The sequence below is a fragment of the Scleropages formosus genome, chromosome 7, assembly GCF_900964775.1.
Source record: "Scleropages formosus chromosome 7, fSclFor1.1, whole genome shotgun sequence".
Classification (NCBI taxonomy): Eukaryota; Metazoa; Chordata; class Actinopteri; order Osteoglossiformes; family Osteoglossidae; genus Scleropages; species Scleropages formosus.
In genome coordinates this window covers 11,581,629-11,596,335 of record NC_041812.1, presented here as the reverse complement: position 1 = coordinate 11,596,335, position 14,707 = coordinate 11,581,629, and the positions used below count along the sequence as shown (strand labels likewise).

Here is a 14,707-nt window from a genome sequence, read left to right as displayed (position 1 = left end):
CGTCCTCCTCTGCTCTGGGTGTGTGTGTGTGTCGCTGTGTCTGCATACACTCTTACTACTTTATCATGCAACGTTACACCGCTCGCAAGTGTTTTAACCCAACTGGAGACGAGTCAGTGTCTCCTTGGGCGGCTGTTGACGGTACCGTGTGTGAACACACTCTCCAGTGTCTCTTACAGTCCCTTAGACGGAGTAACACGCATCCTGACACGGTTTGGGAACGAGTGTTTTAGAACTTATAACCCCGTCTTCGTGGCTCAATTTCTTATCCGCGCACCTCCGTCCGTTTTAAGCAATAAGCAGCGAAGAAAACGGCGAAATGTCCAGGAGCCTTTAGGGACCATTTGTGCTGTCGAATGCGAACCTGAAAATGAAGCGCTTTCTGCCCTCGAGGTGCTGAACTATCCGTTAAAGTGGCTCCATTAAACGTCGCATGGCCAAAACACGTAAAGATGGTTTTAAACACTTGATCAAAACTGCAACGTTATGTGCGAACGCTGAAATTAAGTCCCGTTTGTGCCACAATGCTATAACGGCCCGCGGCACTCGCAGTTTGAGCGGGAAAATGACTACGTATAGTTGGATTCTGGGTAAAATAGAATTGTCTGCAACCGCTGTGGGAACTCACGGTGAATATAAAAGAGGTGATTGTGTGGCAGTGAAAAAGAATGGAAAGCTTGAGGAGCTGGCTTGATTTGCAGGTCCTTCAGGAAAACAGGGAGCATTATTTTCTTGTCTTCACGCCAGTACCTCTGGCTGTGTGCCCATGTTTCAGTAAACGTTCTCCATGGACGCTGTCCGGGCGTCCTTCGTCCCAGCCGAACTCGGACCGCACCGTACTATAACACAGTGAGTTGTCTTTTTGTCTCGTTTAAATTCAAAATGGCGAGAACGGAAGTCGAAATGTATGAAGACTTTTCTTCGCTTAATGAGGAGGGGAAAGTAAAAGTGGATTTCCTGAGAAGCCAGTGAAGAACTGCCCTGGTGAGGCATTTCTGAGGTGCACCTGAACCCAATTTCTCTCTTTCACCTCTGCACCACGTGACGTTGCCACTGCGCACCTTGGCTCGGCCGAACCTCCCGACCCAGTCCGTACGGCACTAATGAATTACTCTTAATCAATGTGTGAGAGGCGAGCGGCCGCCCGCGCTGATTACATTTAAGTGCTTAATTGCTGGCAAAGTACAAGTGATCCTTCCTGAGAGCATTGAGGGAAATTATATCAGCTCCTCAAAAGTACACATTCTAAAATAAAAGGGAGGGGGGGCAGGACTACGGCTTTTGGATGGAAACGTGCTCTTTATCAACGCTTTCCCATTTAATCAAGTGGAAAAATTACCCGAGTTTTGTGTTTAGCCGGGGAGATTAATATGGCTCTGCTGTTTCATGAGAGTATGGCACTCATCCTCCCCAGTAAGCAGGAGCGATATTCACTCTGAGGCCACGTTTCCACTCACTGTGTAAAAACCAACTGGTTTCCTGTAGGGTTCAAATGCTGCCCCAGTCCTCCCACCTGGGTACATCCACCAGGTAACCAATCACCAGTTTAGCTCTCGATGGCGCCACACAAGCAGTGCTGCAGATACCGGTCCCTTGTGTTTCTTCACCTTCTATAACATTTTAATCAGTCTGCTTATTTGAGGTGACCCGCATTTTGCTACATTATTGTTTCTGCTCCAACAGTCCCGCATGCAATAAAACTCAATTACCCAGAAATGGTTTATCTCAAGTGAACAGTTTACATACATGTATGCATTTAGCTGATGCTTTTTTTTTCCAAAGTGACTTACAGTGTTGAGGTTACACTTATTTACCCATTTATACAGATGGGTAATTTTACTGAAGCAATTTAGAGCAAGTGCTCAAAGGTATTACAGCTGGAAGTGAGGCTCAAACCTACAACCTTTGGTCCAAAGGCAGTAGCACTAACTTATGCTACAACATTGCTCTAGCTGATGCTTTTCTCTGAAACAGCTTACAGTATTAGTTTAAATACAATTATTCACCCACAACAGGGTAATGATACTGAAACAATTTTTAGTGTAAGTACCTTGCTGAGGGGTACTGAACATGCAGCCTTTGGATCCAAACGCAACAGCTCTAATCACTACGCTATACAGCCCTTTGTTATCAGCTGCTGTCGTTTTGTTTTAACAGCAGATAGTTTTTCCATCACTCTCATTTAAATGTCTGATAATCAGTAGTAAAATCTGAGATGAATATTAGAGAAACAAAGATTGGTGTTTTATTTTAAATTAAAAATGGTACTGATCTTTGCGGCATAACATTATGTTTGAAAGCTTGTTTTATTTAATCTTAATCATGACTGTGGCCATTGAGGTGAATTGTCTCAGAGCGTGACAGACATGTAATATAAAATGTATTTTTGTCAACATGTCATCTGCAACGAACAATAAACCGATATCACAATACACTGGTGTGAAATAACTCACCTTTGCGAAAAATGAAAATGACTCGGAACGATCAGTGGCGACATCTGCTGGCGAATCTCCACTACAACACCAGTGATCGGGTCGTTAAAAAAGTTCCCGTTAATTTAAAAAAAAAAAAAAAAAAATATATATGATTTATTATTATTCATTATTGAGTCCTTCGTTGAAAGCATTCGCTACAGCAGCCAATCTTTCCTGTCAATTGAAGTTTTTTTTTTTTTTTTAAGAAATAAGTAACTCGTTAGGTGCTGCGGCCAGTGCCTGCTGTGGGGTGTCTTACGGTGGATTGGCATCCCGTCCTGGGTGTGTTCCCCCTCCCGCTTCGGCCTTGTGCCCTCTGTTGCTGGGTTAGACTCCAGCTCACCGCAACTCTGCTCAGGACAAGCAGTTGTTGATACACACACACACACACACATTTTCAGAACCGCTTGTCCCTTACGGGGGGACAGGGAACCGGAGCCTACCCGGCAACACAGGGCGTAAGGCCGGAGGGGGAGTGGACACACCCAGGACGGGACGCCAGTCCGCCGCAAGGCACCCCAAGCGGGACTTGAACCCCAGACCCACCGGAGAGCAGGACTGCAGTCCAACCCACTGCGCCACCGCACCCCCTGCTCAGTTGTTGATATTGGTTGGTAAATCCCTCTAAATCCTTTCAGAGACGACAATGAATGGAATCGCGCGTTTTCAGACCACTTACCATACTAGGCTGCAGATGTAAAATGCATATGTTTGAGGACTGATCTACAGAGTAGCGCTACAGTCTGCATGTGGAAGTGACAGTTAGGAGGCCTCAGTTACAGAGAAGATTTCAGTGGAAGATCAGCTCATTACTATAAAAAAAATAACATGTTCAGTGCTCCTCTAACCATCCTTTTCTTCTTCAAAGCATCCATGTGAAACACAGCAGTGCTGAAATATAGATGTCAGTTACCATGTTGTCAAGTCATGGACAGTGAAATATACTTTTTTTTTTTTTTTTCCCCCCCCCCCCTTTTTTTTTTAACTGCCTGCACACACACGAAGTACACTCACTGCGTGCTTTTAACTCTTACGCTATGAAATAAAATATGGGGGGAAAAAATGTAAAAAGACTGTGCTTTGTGGTCTTGCAATCAGCCAAAAAACTTTCAGGGATTTAATTTTAAATACGACCCTATACACAGCTGGAGACGAAGTTTGCCATGTATTACGTGGACAGGGCCCACGCGCACTCAGCCACAGCATCATTTTCCACACGTGGAGGTAAGTGTCTCATTTCTTGCCCGACGCTGCCCCCTTGTGGACGAATCAATTACAGCAAATTATGGCAAGTCTCCTTGGGTCGAGTGGAACAAGCGCCGCACTGTACCACACTATACCACACCCTACCATAATGTTTGGAGGCCATCCTATGGTAAATACCCATCTGTGTGCCGAAAATAGTTTCTCTGAGAACACATACAGGTTGGCAAAAATAATCGTAATATTGACTCAAAATAGCAACTGCCGCCCCCTACTGGACACTAAAATAACACGCGAAAGTCGAAATAACACTGTTTAGAATAAGTCACTGTCGTTTCTCCGTTTCTGACTGTAAAATAACTGCTGTTGCTGTGTAATAAATCTCTGCTGAATGTAATACAGAAGGAACAGTTTTCTATGACTAGGATTTTTACTCTTTAATTTTTAAAATTTTTATTTAATCATTTTAGCTCAGTTTGCATATACAGCTGCATTACAGAGTTGGGCCCTGGGTGGTGGGTGACACATACCTTTTAAATAATCAGAGCCCAATACCTCATTCATTTGCTCTCATCACTCAACTACCACATTTATTATGTGTAATCATTTAATGTATTCAGTCCAAACTCAGGGTGCACAGCTCATGAGAGTTGCAAAAGTGTTCTGGGCGTCATCGGTTAGATCCACCGACTTGTAAAATCGATTCGTTGCGAGAACAGCAGAGTGGAAGGGATCTGTTAAGGATGGATTACTGATCATTTTCTGGCTGAGTGATTAATATGTTCTTTTCCAGTGGCCCCTTCATTGGTAGTTTCCCAGAGGAACAGCAGCATAGGACGAGTCAGAGGGAGCAGGGTGACCTCGACACCAAGGCCAGGGTCGAGCTGGGAGTCGCCACGTCCCTCCTGACGCTCGCCTGTCTCTCCGTCCGTTTGTCCGACCCCGTGAGGCTTAGTGAAACAGCTAATTATTTGTTTTCAGCATTAGGTCATGACCCTCGCTATTCCAACAGCATCGCCACCAACACGAAGCAAATACAGTACATACTATACGTATTATAATTAAAGTTATACTTCTGTTCATACTTTTGTTCATTAATCCTTTCTAGACTTTTTGCTGTTTTTCTCCTTAGCGAATGCAACACAGCTGACAAGTCAGAGCGCGATGGATCAGATGGCAAAACAATAAAAAACCTTTTTTTAATGTAGTGACATTTCAAACCCGCCAGAATATCGGCGGCGGGCAACTTGCTGGTTACAAGCGCCACTTCCGTAAAAATCCGTGGCCGACTCCATGCGAATGACCAAAATTAGGCTTGTGTTTCTGGAAATATCTGAATTTTTTGATTTTTTATCCGAGTATTTATCCACAGAGTTTAACAATTTTTTCACCACCTTCTTTGCCTTTCTTTAGGTGTGTCGTCAATACTGCAGCACAGCTGCATCTGCAACACAAAATAAGCATGATGTGCAACATAAAATATAAGCAAAATGAGAGTTTTTCATGAGGGAAAATACCTTTGTCAGTTCAGCTTTACTAACACTGATGTGCATAAGTAAATGAACAAAAATAAATAAAAGTAAATGGAAAATAAATACAAAGATCCGGTGATGTGTATATATTTGACTTAGATTCTCACTAGAGTTCGGGAACAAAATTATTTAGCGATTTTGTTTTTAATAACAGTGTGGCCATTTCTGCGGTTGACCGGCCACAGAAATGGGCAGTAAAAGAAGTAAGCGGTGGCCGAGCCCGATTCACGCCGTAGGTGGCGCGAGTGAGACCTGCTGTACGTACGTAGATGAACACCTCTGAAAAGGGCTCTTTATGGCTTCATTCATCTAGCAAACAATTCCTTGCTGTCTAAGCGCATGAGACATACAGACAGGACAGGCAGATGTGCGACGCCAGTCATCACTGTGGTTTTGCAGTCATCCCAGCACTTGGGCCTCTGCTGGAAGGGGAGGGGGGTCATTGGCAGCAGTGATGCTCTCCCAGGTGCTGCGGTGCCCCCCGCTGGGGGCACAGGATCTTGGCGAAGGCCCTGCGGAAGCTGCTGTGGCACAGCGGGTACAGAAAGGGGTTGATGGCCGAGTTGAGCCAAAGGAGCCAGAAGGTGACCTCGTACCAGTGGCGCTCGACGCAGCGCCCGCTGCAGGCGGCGCGGATGATCATGAGGAGAGTGTAGGGTGCCCAGCACACGCCAAACACGCACACGATGACAGCCAGCGACTTGGCAATTTTCTTGTCCCGGGACAGGCGCAAGTTCTGAGAGCTGCGGTTGCCGGTGCCGGCGGGGCTACCCTCGGGGGTGGGGCCACGGGGGCACACGAGCCTCGTTTCCGCGGAGACCGTGCCCTTCTCCGCGATGGGAGCTCCGCCCCCCGGCAGTGGGCTCTTAGGGCCACGGGCCTGGTCGGCCCAGCAGCGGTTGCGCCGACGGATGTTCAGGTATATGCTCAGGTTGAAGAAGGCCACCGAGACGAAGGGCGAGAAGAACTCGAGGGTGGAGGCGCTTAACAGGAAGTACCAGGTGTAGTAGAATTCGGCGAAGCACTCGCCCCTCGGCACGCGACTCTTCCCCACCGCCCACTCCCAGAAGATGATGGCCGGGCCATACAGCAGGAAGGCCAGGACCCAGACAGCGGCCATCTTCAGGATGGCAGGGTTCGCTGCACCCTGCCGCGCTCGGTACGCCACCTGCAGTAATAGCGACACACTTGATCACGTTCATCAAGCAAGCACGCAGTTTTTATGAAAACAACAGCAAGACTAACAAGAATATAATTTTCCCTCCTTTTTCCTTTGCCACTTGTCCATTGCAGGGTTGCACTGGTCCACAGTCTATACTGGAATCACTGGTAATGAGGCAGGGTACAGCCTGGATGGGATTCCAGTCCATCACAAGGCAGTCACACACACTCAAATTACGTTTGTTTAGCAAACGCTTTTCTCCAAAGTGACTTCCAGTGAACTCTATGTAGTGTTATGAGCCCACACACCTTATTCACCACGGTGACTTACACTTCTAGATACACTACTTATAATGGGTCACTCCTCCATAAATCAGTGGAACACACTCTCTCTCTCTCTCTCTCTCTCTCTCTGTCACTCACACACTATGGGGGAACCTGAACAGCATGTCTTTGGACTGTGGGAGGAAACCAGAGCAACCGGAGGAAACCCATACAGACACTGGGAGAACACGCGAACTCCACACACACAGACCGAGTTGGCACGGAAGCCACAGCTCAAGAACTGTGAGGCACCGGCGCTACTCACTGTTTTGCCCATAATATATGCAAAATTTCAAAGACATCAATTACTATTTTACTGTCGTGATAATAATTGATGTTTGCTGCTGGATTTATTTGTTTGTTTCTGCAGCTGCAGCAGCTGATTAGATGGGGAAACGTCTCTGCTATCATTAGCATTATCCTTCATCTCCCCGCACACTGCAGCCCTTTTTACTCCCCTTTGATACTTCTGCTAATCTGTTAAAAACACCGTGTCCACTGGAGTTGCTTTGATGCACTTTCACGGGAGCTCAGGTGTCTCGGGGAAACGCTCGAACCCGCGTGCAACTCGAACGAGCTGCAAGCTCACGCGTACGTCCCGATCCGGAGGGCGTTCTCTTCGAGGTCACGAGGCCGAGGCCTACGGCGACTCCCGTCGACAATCCGTCACCCGAAGCGCTCGCTCGCGACGTCGAACAGATCGGGCCCCTCAGGTGCTTTCTGGGGGCGAACCGCTCGGACGACCGCGCGACCTCGGTCCGCTCGCCCGCACTTTGGCGCTCGGCGCAGGTTCGCTTTGTTGTCATTGTTGTCTGGGCCGTCTACCCCCGGGGCCGCGAGCCTTTCAGGGAAAACGCACGCCAATTCCCGGCTTCCCGTCGACCGACCGTCTCATTCCTCTCGCTGCCGACGGTTCAAACGGAGCGGAATCCGAAAGATTAAAGACGACTGCGTGGAGATTAAAGGAGCGGGTAATTATGATATTATGTGTATTCATCACTGCGCTTCACATTGTGATCGAAATCGCCAGCGTGCGGCCGTAATGTACCGCTGTTTCATTATTAGATATAACATTTTGGGTCACAGGGCGACAAATTGGAAGAGGGTTTGACCGCACACGCAACTCCTCGTCCCTGTTGAGCCGCAGATATGAAAAACTCCAGTGACGAGCAGCGAGTTCACCTACAATGTTCCGAGTGAGAAAAATTGCAGGAATAAAGCATTAATGAAACACCTGTCCATACTGGGGCAGCAGGGGATGCAGCGGTTATAGTGGCTGCCATGCAAATGAAGGAACCAGGTTCAAATCCCACCCCCTGCTATGCAGTAGTACCATTGAAAAAGGTCCCAACCCTCAACTGATGCAGTAAAAATTTCTTTGCTGTAAAAATGGCTAAATCACTATAAGTAGCCATATGCCGTAAGTCGCGTTGGAGAAAAGCATCACATAAATGAATAACTTCTTCCATAATTCCATAGGAAAGGATGTTGGACACTTGTCTTGAATACATTTATATCATCTGACCTTTGTTTAGATCCACTCAAGAGTGAGTCTGTTCATAACTCAATGTGCTCATAACTTTGGTTCCATTCAAACGTGAACGCGACACTCTGGACTAACACATCCTTTATGTGATTTAAGACCTTTTACCCCTGCTTTTCTCCACAAATAAGCCGGATTAATGCTCCAGTATCGCAGCCAGTGCTGTGTTCACACACAGACTAATCTGTGCTGTGAACCTGACTAATTTAGCTTCATGTCACACCCAGACTTCCTTATATCAGATTGTATAAGGGGATCTTTTTGTAATAGAGAAGGGCCCGCTTCACTGAGAAGCCCCAGAAATATGGTGTTTTACCACATCTGACAGTAGTCTGACTGGTGATATTTTGATTATTTTGAATGCAGATAAGAAGCTGTGATGCCAGATGGGACCCCGAGAGGAAATAACTGATGGTAAAAAAAGATTCTGGGTGAAGCTGTGTACAGAGTACCCGTCCATCACAGTCTTTAACAGTCTGCCCTGGCTATTTTTTTTAGTTTGAAACATTAATCATCGAACTTTAAAAGTTAACGCGGCAGCAGGTGGCGCAGCAGTTAGAACTGTGGCATTACAGTGTGCAAGTTGCTGGAGAAAATCACTGCGTCTTCTGTCTCCTCGATATCACTCACCCTGAATTTGCACAGTAAAAATGGCCCTGCTCTATAAATGGGTAAATCATAATCAGAATCATGTAAGCAGCATGAAGTGCAAACTCAACATTGTAACTTGCCTTGGAGAAAAAGAGTCAAAACAACAACAACACTAATTTTCAGACCTACAATGCAAACAAAAAAGGATCAACAATTTAGATTTAAAATTTGCTCTCGGACTTGTTTCGTTTGAGCCGATCAAGTCGGCGGCGCCAAGGGTTAAACCCTGACGTTTCTGGCCTTTCCGGTCAAGTCACATTCGGGGCAACTTAACATTTCGAAAACATGTCTGTTTTTTCCTGTTATATGTTCTCAAATGTCACCGTGCGTCTGAGTGATACAGATGACTCTCAGAAAGGCCATTGTCATTGTCGCTGAAAGTGCGTGACTAAAACGCACGAGTGCTCATCTTCCCTGCTCCTCTCACTAAATTATTTCAGCTGAACCTTTGCAAGAGAAAAATGTTCAAAATGTGTGAACTTTGGGCGTGACGAACAATAAGAAAATCCTTCCACGCTGACAAAGAAATGTCAACACGTTAATGTAGACGTATATGATTAATAATATCGACTGTCTATTGTATAAATACGTATTATTCATTGAGAAAATAAGCAAGAAACAGAAATGTACTTTTCCTGAAAATGTAATAATTATTTCACTTAAATGCAGATTACCTTTCTCTGATTTTTCCTTGGCAGTGTTCAGACTCACTAAATGTAATGCAATCTGCAGCGCAGCCCCTATTGCGTCACAGTTAAAGGCAATGGGTTCGAGTCCCTGGGGGAGTCCGAGCCGTCAGGCCGAGCCGGGTTCTTGCTTCAGACGGACAAGCGGGCGGAGGCAATACTCACAGCTCGGGTCACCGACAGGAAGCGGTCATAGCTGATGAGGACGATGTTGAAGACGGAGGCCGTGCACAGCAGGTAGTCCATCACCAGCCACAGCTTGCAGAGGCCCCTTCCCAGCATCCACCTGCCAGTCAGGACGTACGGGATGTAGAACGGGATGCAAAACGCACCTGGGGTACGGGCGACACGGCACACAGACAAAAAGGCTGCTAGAGGAACCACGGTACCATGTCCTCGCCACGGTGCAGTTGTACGGTGCTGCGAGAGGAGCGGCAGGTGGCGTAGTGGTTAAAAACATTGCCTTTGGACCGAAAGGACCCAGGTGTGAATCCCACCTCCTGCTCTAGCGCCCTTGGTCGAGGTACCCAGCTATATAAATGGGTGAATCGGTGTCGGTGACACCGTAAGTTGGTGTCCTGACGTGCGCTTGGTGGTCGTGCCCAGTAGGGCGAGTGACAGGTCGGCACTTTTCCTTCCTTGTCCACAGCAGAGTGAACGGGCTTCCGTCGTCTCGCTGCCATCCGGCCAACTGGATACCAGGGGGTGTTAGCAAGCAGTTTCTGCCCCCTCCCAGCATGACCACCCCCCCCACGCATGCCAACCGCTCCTACATCTTTGATCAAAAATTCTCCCCATATGATGTCCGTCAGGGACACTCATCAGAGGCCTCTTGTCCACGTACAGCCTGCTGTCCCTGGCAGACATCAAAGAGGCGGTCCGATGGGCCAGGAAGGGGCGTCACATGACCACCCAGCCGGTCCCCGTGTAACTGAGCGGCAGCCCGAGCGCAGAGCTCTCCGCCAGACGGGCTGGGATTCAGCGGAGGTCTTTGTGATGTCGACCGCAGGCTGTTACACAGGACCAAAAATCCTCTTTGATGACCTTTGCGACCTAGCCTGCTGTACGAGCTTTTAATTTCTTTCGCTAAAGTTACACTTTAAAACACAGTTATCCGTTTGTGTACGGTTTAGCTTCGGAGAACAGAAGCATTAATCCACCAAAGAGGATTAATGGAAAAATTACGATACGCTAAGACATCACAGTAATACGTACTGTCAGTATGTGACTCCTCTTCTCCCACCCTTTTATACACACACACACTCCATATGAGGGGAGATACCAGCAGACAGAAAGACAACTGGACATGACAGGAGAAAAAGAACCACTGAACATCATTTTCCTCTTTTTACCATATTGCACTAGTGTTCCCCGGCACAAAGACGGCAGGCAAGTTTGCAAAGCTTGAAATGCGCAGCCATGGCCAAAAATGGAAACATTTGTCCACTTAGAGGGGTGTTTTGATTTATTTGCAGTTCAGTTACGTCCTTCTTTGAGAGATCCGCACCTGTGCAGAAGTGCGGTCAACGTGTGGTCTCAGCACTGAGCTTTAACCACAGAGAAAACCGGACTGATCGGATCACCACAGGAGCCCCTTTCGTTCACCCCACAGATACAGGTGTGCATTAAAGCAGGTGATGATGGTTTTGTGGAGGATTCAGGGATTCTGCCCCCAGCTCCCATTAGGAGGAAAGCAAGGATTTCACAGCAGCTCCGAAAGTGCGGAAATTTTCTTTTTCTGCATTTATTTCTCAGCACATGATTAGTTAGTCAAGTAATAGCGGTGGTGGATCATTTTGGATTCCTCTCCCCTGGGTTTCCGCGTCTCGGATCTTTTTCTTTTCAGTCAGTGTGTCTCTTGTAACACGCTACGTTACAAGAAGATGTAACCGAGATGTTTCACGTGAGATGTTTCATGTCCAGCCAATTAGTTTCATATAATAAGGAGGAGCAGCTGGCAGGATAGCAGAAGGATGGCATTCTTGAACGTTATTCCGTACATCCCTACAAACAACGTCCAGAAATGCTCTTAATTAATGTAAGGAAACATGCAAACAAAAGTTTTTCTGTTATTTTTTTTTTTAATGACCGTCCTCCAACTCACCGACCAGAAAGTCCGACACGGCCAGGTTCAGGAGGAAGTAGTTGCTCTGCCGCCGGAGGCTGCGGTCCACCTTGAACGCGTAGATGACCAGCGCGTTGCCCAGCACCGTCACCACTACCAGCGTGACCATGAGCACGGCCAGGATGGCGAGCACGTGCCGCGGGAACGCGCCCTCCGCGCCGCCGAGGCTGGCCGCGTCCGCGGAGCCGTTCGTCGCGGGGAGCTCGGAGCCCATGCTCGTCCTCGCGGTCATCGCCGCTCACATCGCCACGCGACGGACGGACGCGCCAAGCGCGCGAGATCGAACTGGAACGCACTTCGTAGCCCCGGCGTGGTTCATGATTATGAACTCTTTTAAAAGCTCACTTGAAAAGAGACAACGAATTTTCCCCTTTGTCTTCCATGCAAAAATATTACATCAGTTGGTTCTTGGTTCTTAGTCCGAACAGCACTTTGCAGAGGTTTCCCCAGCCCAGGTGAATTTCCTTTCCGCAGGTAAACCGCTCCAGCCCAGGAGGAGGGTGTCCTCGCAATTCGCAGGAAAATCGAGCCGTGAAGCCCCTAAATAAAGGGAATAAACTTGGAAACACTTGAAGAAATCCAGGTGGACACTGGGACGTGACCCAAAGGGAGTGGTAGGCTCGATGCTCTGGGGTCTAAAGTCTCGCAGATGTTCACATTTCGCTTCACCCCGGCAGACTGAGCCTCCGCTTCGCCAGACAAACTGTCGGGGTCTTTTTCATGCGCATTTTCTCAGAGTAATACGGGGCACCGCGCCGTTCGTAAAACGAGAACGGGTCACAATCGGTGCTGAACAGGGAGACAAACCTTATTACGTCTCAGTGTTCATGCTTAATGTCACTCCTGTGGGTGGATACTAATAAATCAGTTTTTGGTGAATAGCTCATATCTCTCGCAGAACTTGTATTTATTACATTTTTAATAAATGTTATGAATAGATTTACTAACCTGTAGATTCCTCACTCAGATTATGATCATTTTGAGTAAAATACCGTAAAAACAAGAATATAACATGACAGAAAATCGTATTAAATATTATTTTGTATTGCTTTGTTACAGAAGGATTTTTTTGTAACATTTAAAAAGATCTATTTTTATTATATTAAAGAACGCATATTTTCAGATATATTTGAATCTGGAAATTGATAATTTTGGGTTTTTCTTTTATCGATCAAAATACCAATTCCGATGTGCTAAATTCGGCTGGAAACGATCATATAGTAATACAATACGTTCATGTTTCGACCTATTAAAAAATTAATCAGTGCCCAAACATTAATATACAATATCTGGAGATTTTTTTTTAAAAAAAAATAAGTGCAACGATAAAGCATCTCACAAGCACTGAAAAAGTAAAATGTGTATTCCAACTTGGATGCCAAGTGCTGCTTGGATGTATTGGAACACTACGCATGGTCATCATTTTTGTATAAAATGTTAAACACATAAAATCTAAATTTTGCAAGAAACGTGTAAAATGAATAATGAATATGATTCACACACCTGATTTTGCTTTCCAACTTGGTTTCACCAATGCAACTTGGGGTTCACCCATTTTTGTACCTGAACTACTTCTGTTTGTCTCCTACACACATGACTTCCCAGTCTAAAGCAACACATGGATGGAATTTGTAATAACACACCCATTATGCCAGATGAGAAGGACTGATTCTCATTTAATAACCATTTCGTGGTAAAACTAAGGGACACAAGAGCGTTTATATATTTTCAAGCAGCACTGTACCGCTGGTGTCTTACAAAGGTCGGGATATTTATTTTTATTGTTCTTTGTAAGAAGAATATTGTTTGTCTACCATATTTATTCAGTAATACGCGCAACTAAAAATAAGGGGCGGGTCTCTCGATGCATCTGAAACATGTAAAAATGTATCGAGGATGTTTATTGTAAGAATATTTATTTTAGACAGACAAGAAAATGCAAAGGCAAATACCAGTGACCTGGATTTGGTAAGAATGAGAGCCTTTGTTGGCAGGAGATAAGGATATCAAGAAATTTAATATCTGCAGATAATAGTTTTGTTCTGTATTCATCTTCTCCAGATGATGCCAGACCAGACAGCTAGCAGTACTATGTATTAAAAAAATTAAACACACTCATATCCTGTACATTCATAGCTGGTTGGCATAATCTAATAGCACAGAAAAGTATTTTAGAAGACATTTGTAATATTACAATAAGTATAAAATAGTGTCACATCAGCGTCACTGTATTAATGTTTACAGTTTGTGGAGTTAATCATAATGTGAGAAAGTAAAGTGTTGTAATAAAACGCAGAGTACAATATTCAGAAATTATAAAGCCAGAAATCTCAAGCAACAAGCAAGTATACAAAAATGTACATTTCTTCCTATATTGACAGTGAATCCATTGGGGGTCAGGAAGCATGTAGAGAGGCATAAACATGTCTGAGAGAGTCTGTTTTTCGGCGACAGTTCATGCAGCACTGAGAGAGTCATCACCCAGCACTACAATCAGCTCAAGAGCACAACAGTGAATAGGCACAAATCCCCCTTCCCGCCCCTTTTGGTGCCGTAACACTCTTATAATAAAGCTTAATCAAGTCACGCCCACCTTTAATGTGTCATTCTGCCGGCGTGGGCCAAGAGTCAACATTTACACAAACGCAGCACAGTTATCGACGCTACAGTAAAAATTAATGCTGAAAAATAGCATTAAAATGGAATCTCCCACCCCCTGAGCATCCACTCGCTCTAAAAGTCAAGGTAAATGTTTCTCTCTTAAACTTTCCCCCCACCTCAGTTAATCCGCTTCCTCTCTAATTTAATGAATTTCGTTCAGAATTTAGTCTCTGAGCCCAACCTGTTGACCTTGAGAGTCCAGAAAAATCATAATTTTCTGACACCCGTGAGCACAAAGTACTCTGCTGTTGTGCAGCTACATTTCTGGGCCAACAGTTCTGTTGCCATCATTTTTACTGTTCTGGCAATGTGCATATCATTTACATAATTAATAACCTGTTAGAAGC

The 14,707-nt window shown here is 45.8% G+C and overlaps 1 protein-coding gene across 1 annotated transcript; it reads right to left on the bottom strand.

Moving 5' to 3' along the window:
- Positions 1-5,287: 5,287 nt before the first annotated feature.
- Positions 5,288-12,209, bottom strand: LOC108937592 (histamine H3 receptor). Its single transcript, XM_029253719.1, has 3 exons — positions 11,679-12,209; positions 9,740-9,906; positions 5,288-6,377 (listed from the first exon to the last, which is right to left on the bottom strand). Exons 1-3 carry the CDS (start codon positions 11,929-11,931, stop codon positions 5,649-5,651), a joined length of 1,149 nt encoding a protein of 382 aa, XP_029109552.1. The 5' UTR covers positions 11,932-12,209; the 3' UTR covers positions 5,288-5,648.
- Between the last annotated feature and the right edge of the window lie 2,498 nt (positions 12,210-14,707).

Coding starts and splice junctions, on each gene's coding strand:
- LOC108937592 (XM_029253719.1), bottom strand. CDS start 11,931: ATGACCGCGAGGACGAGCATGGGCTCCGAGCTCCCCGCGACGAACGGC. Junction 9,907..11,678: donor CGTGTCGGACTTTCTGGTCG/GTGAGTTGGAGG, acceptor CCCGTACCCCAG/GTGCGTTTTGCATCCCGTTC. Junction 6,378..9,739: donor TCCTGTCGGTGACCCGAGCT/GTGAGTATTGCC, acceptor CTATTACTGCAG/GTGGCGTACCGAGCGCGGCA.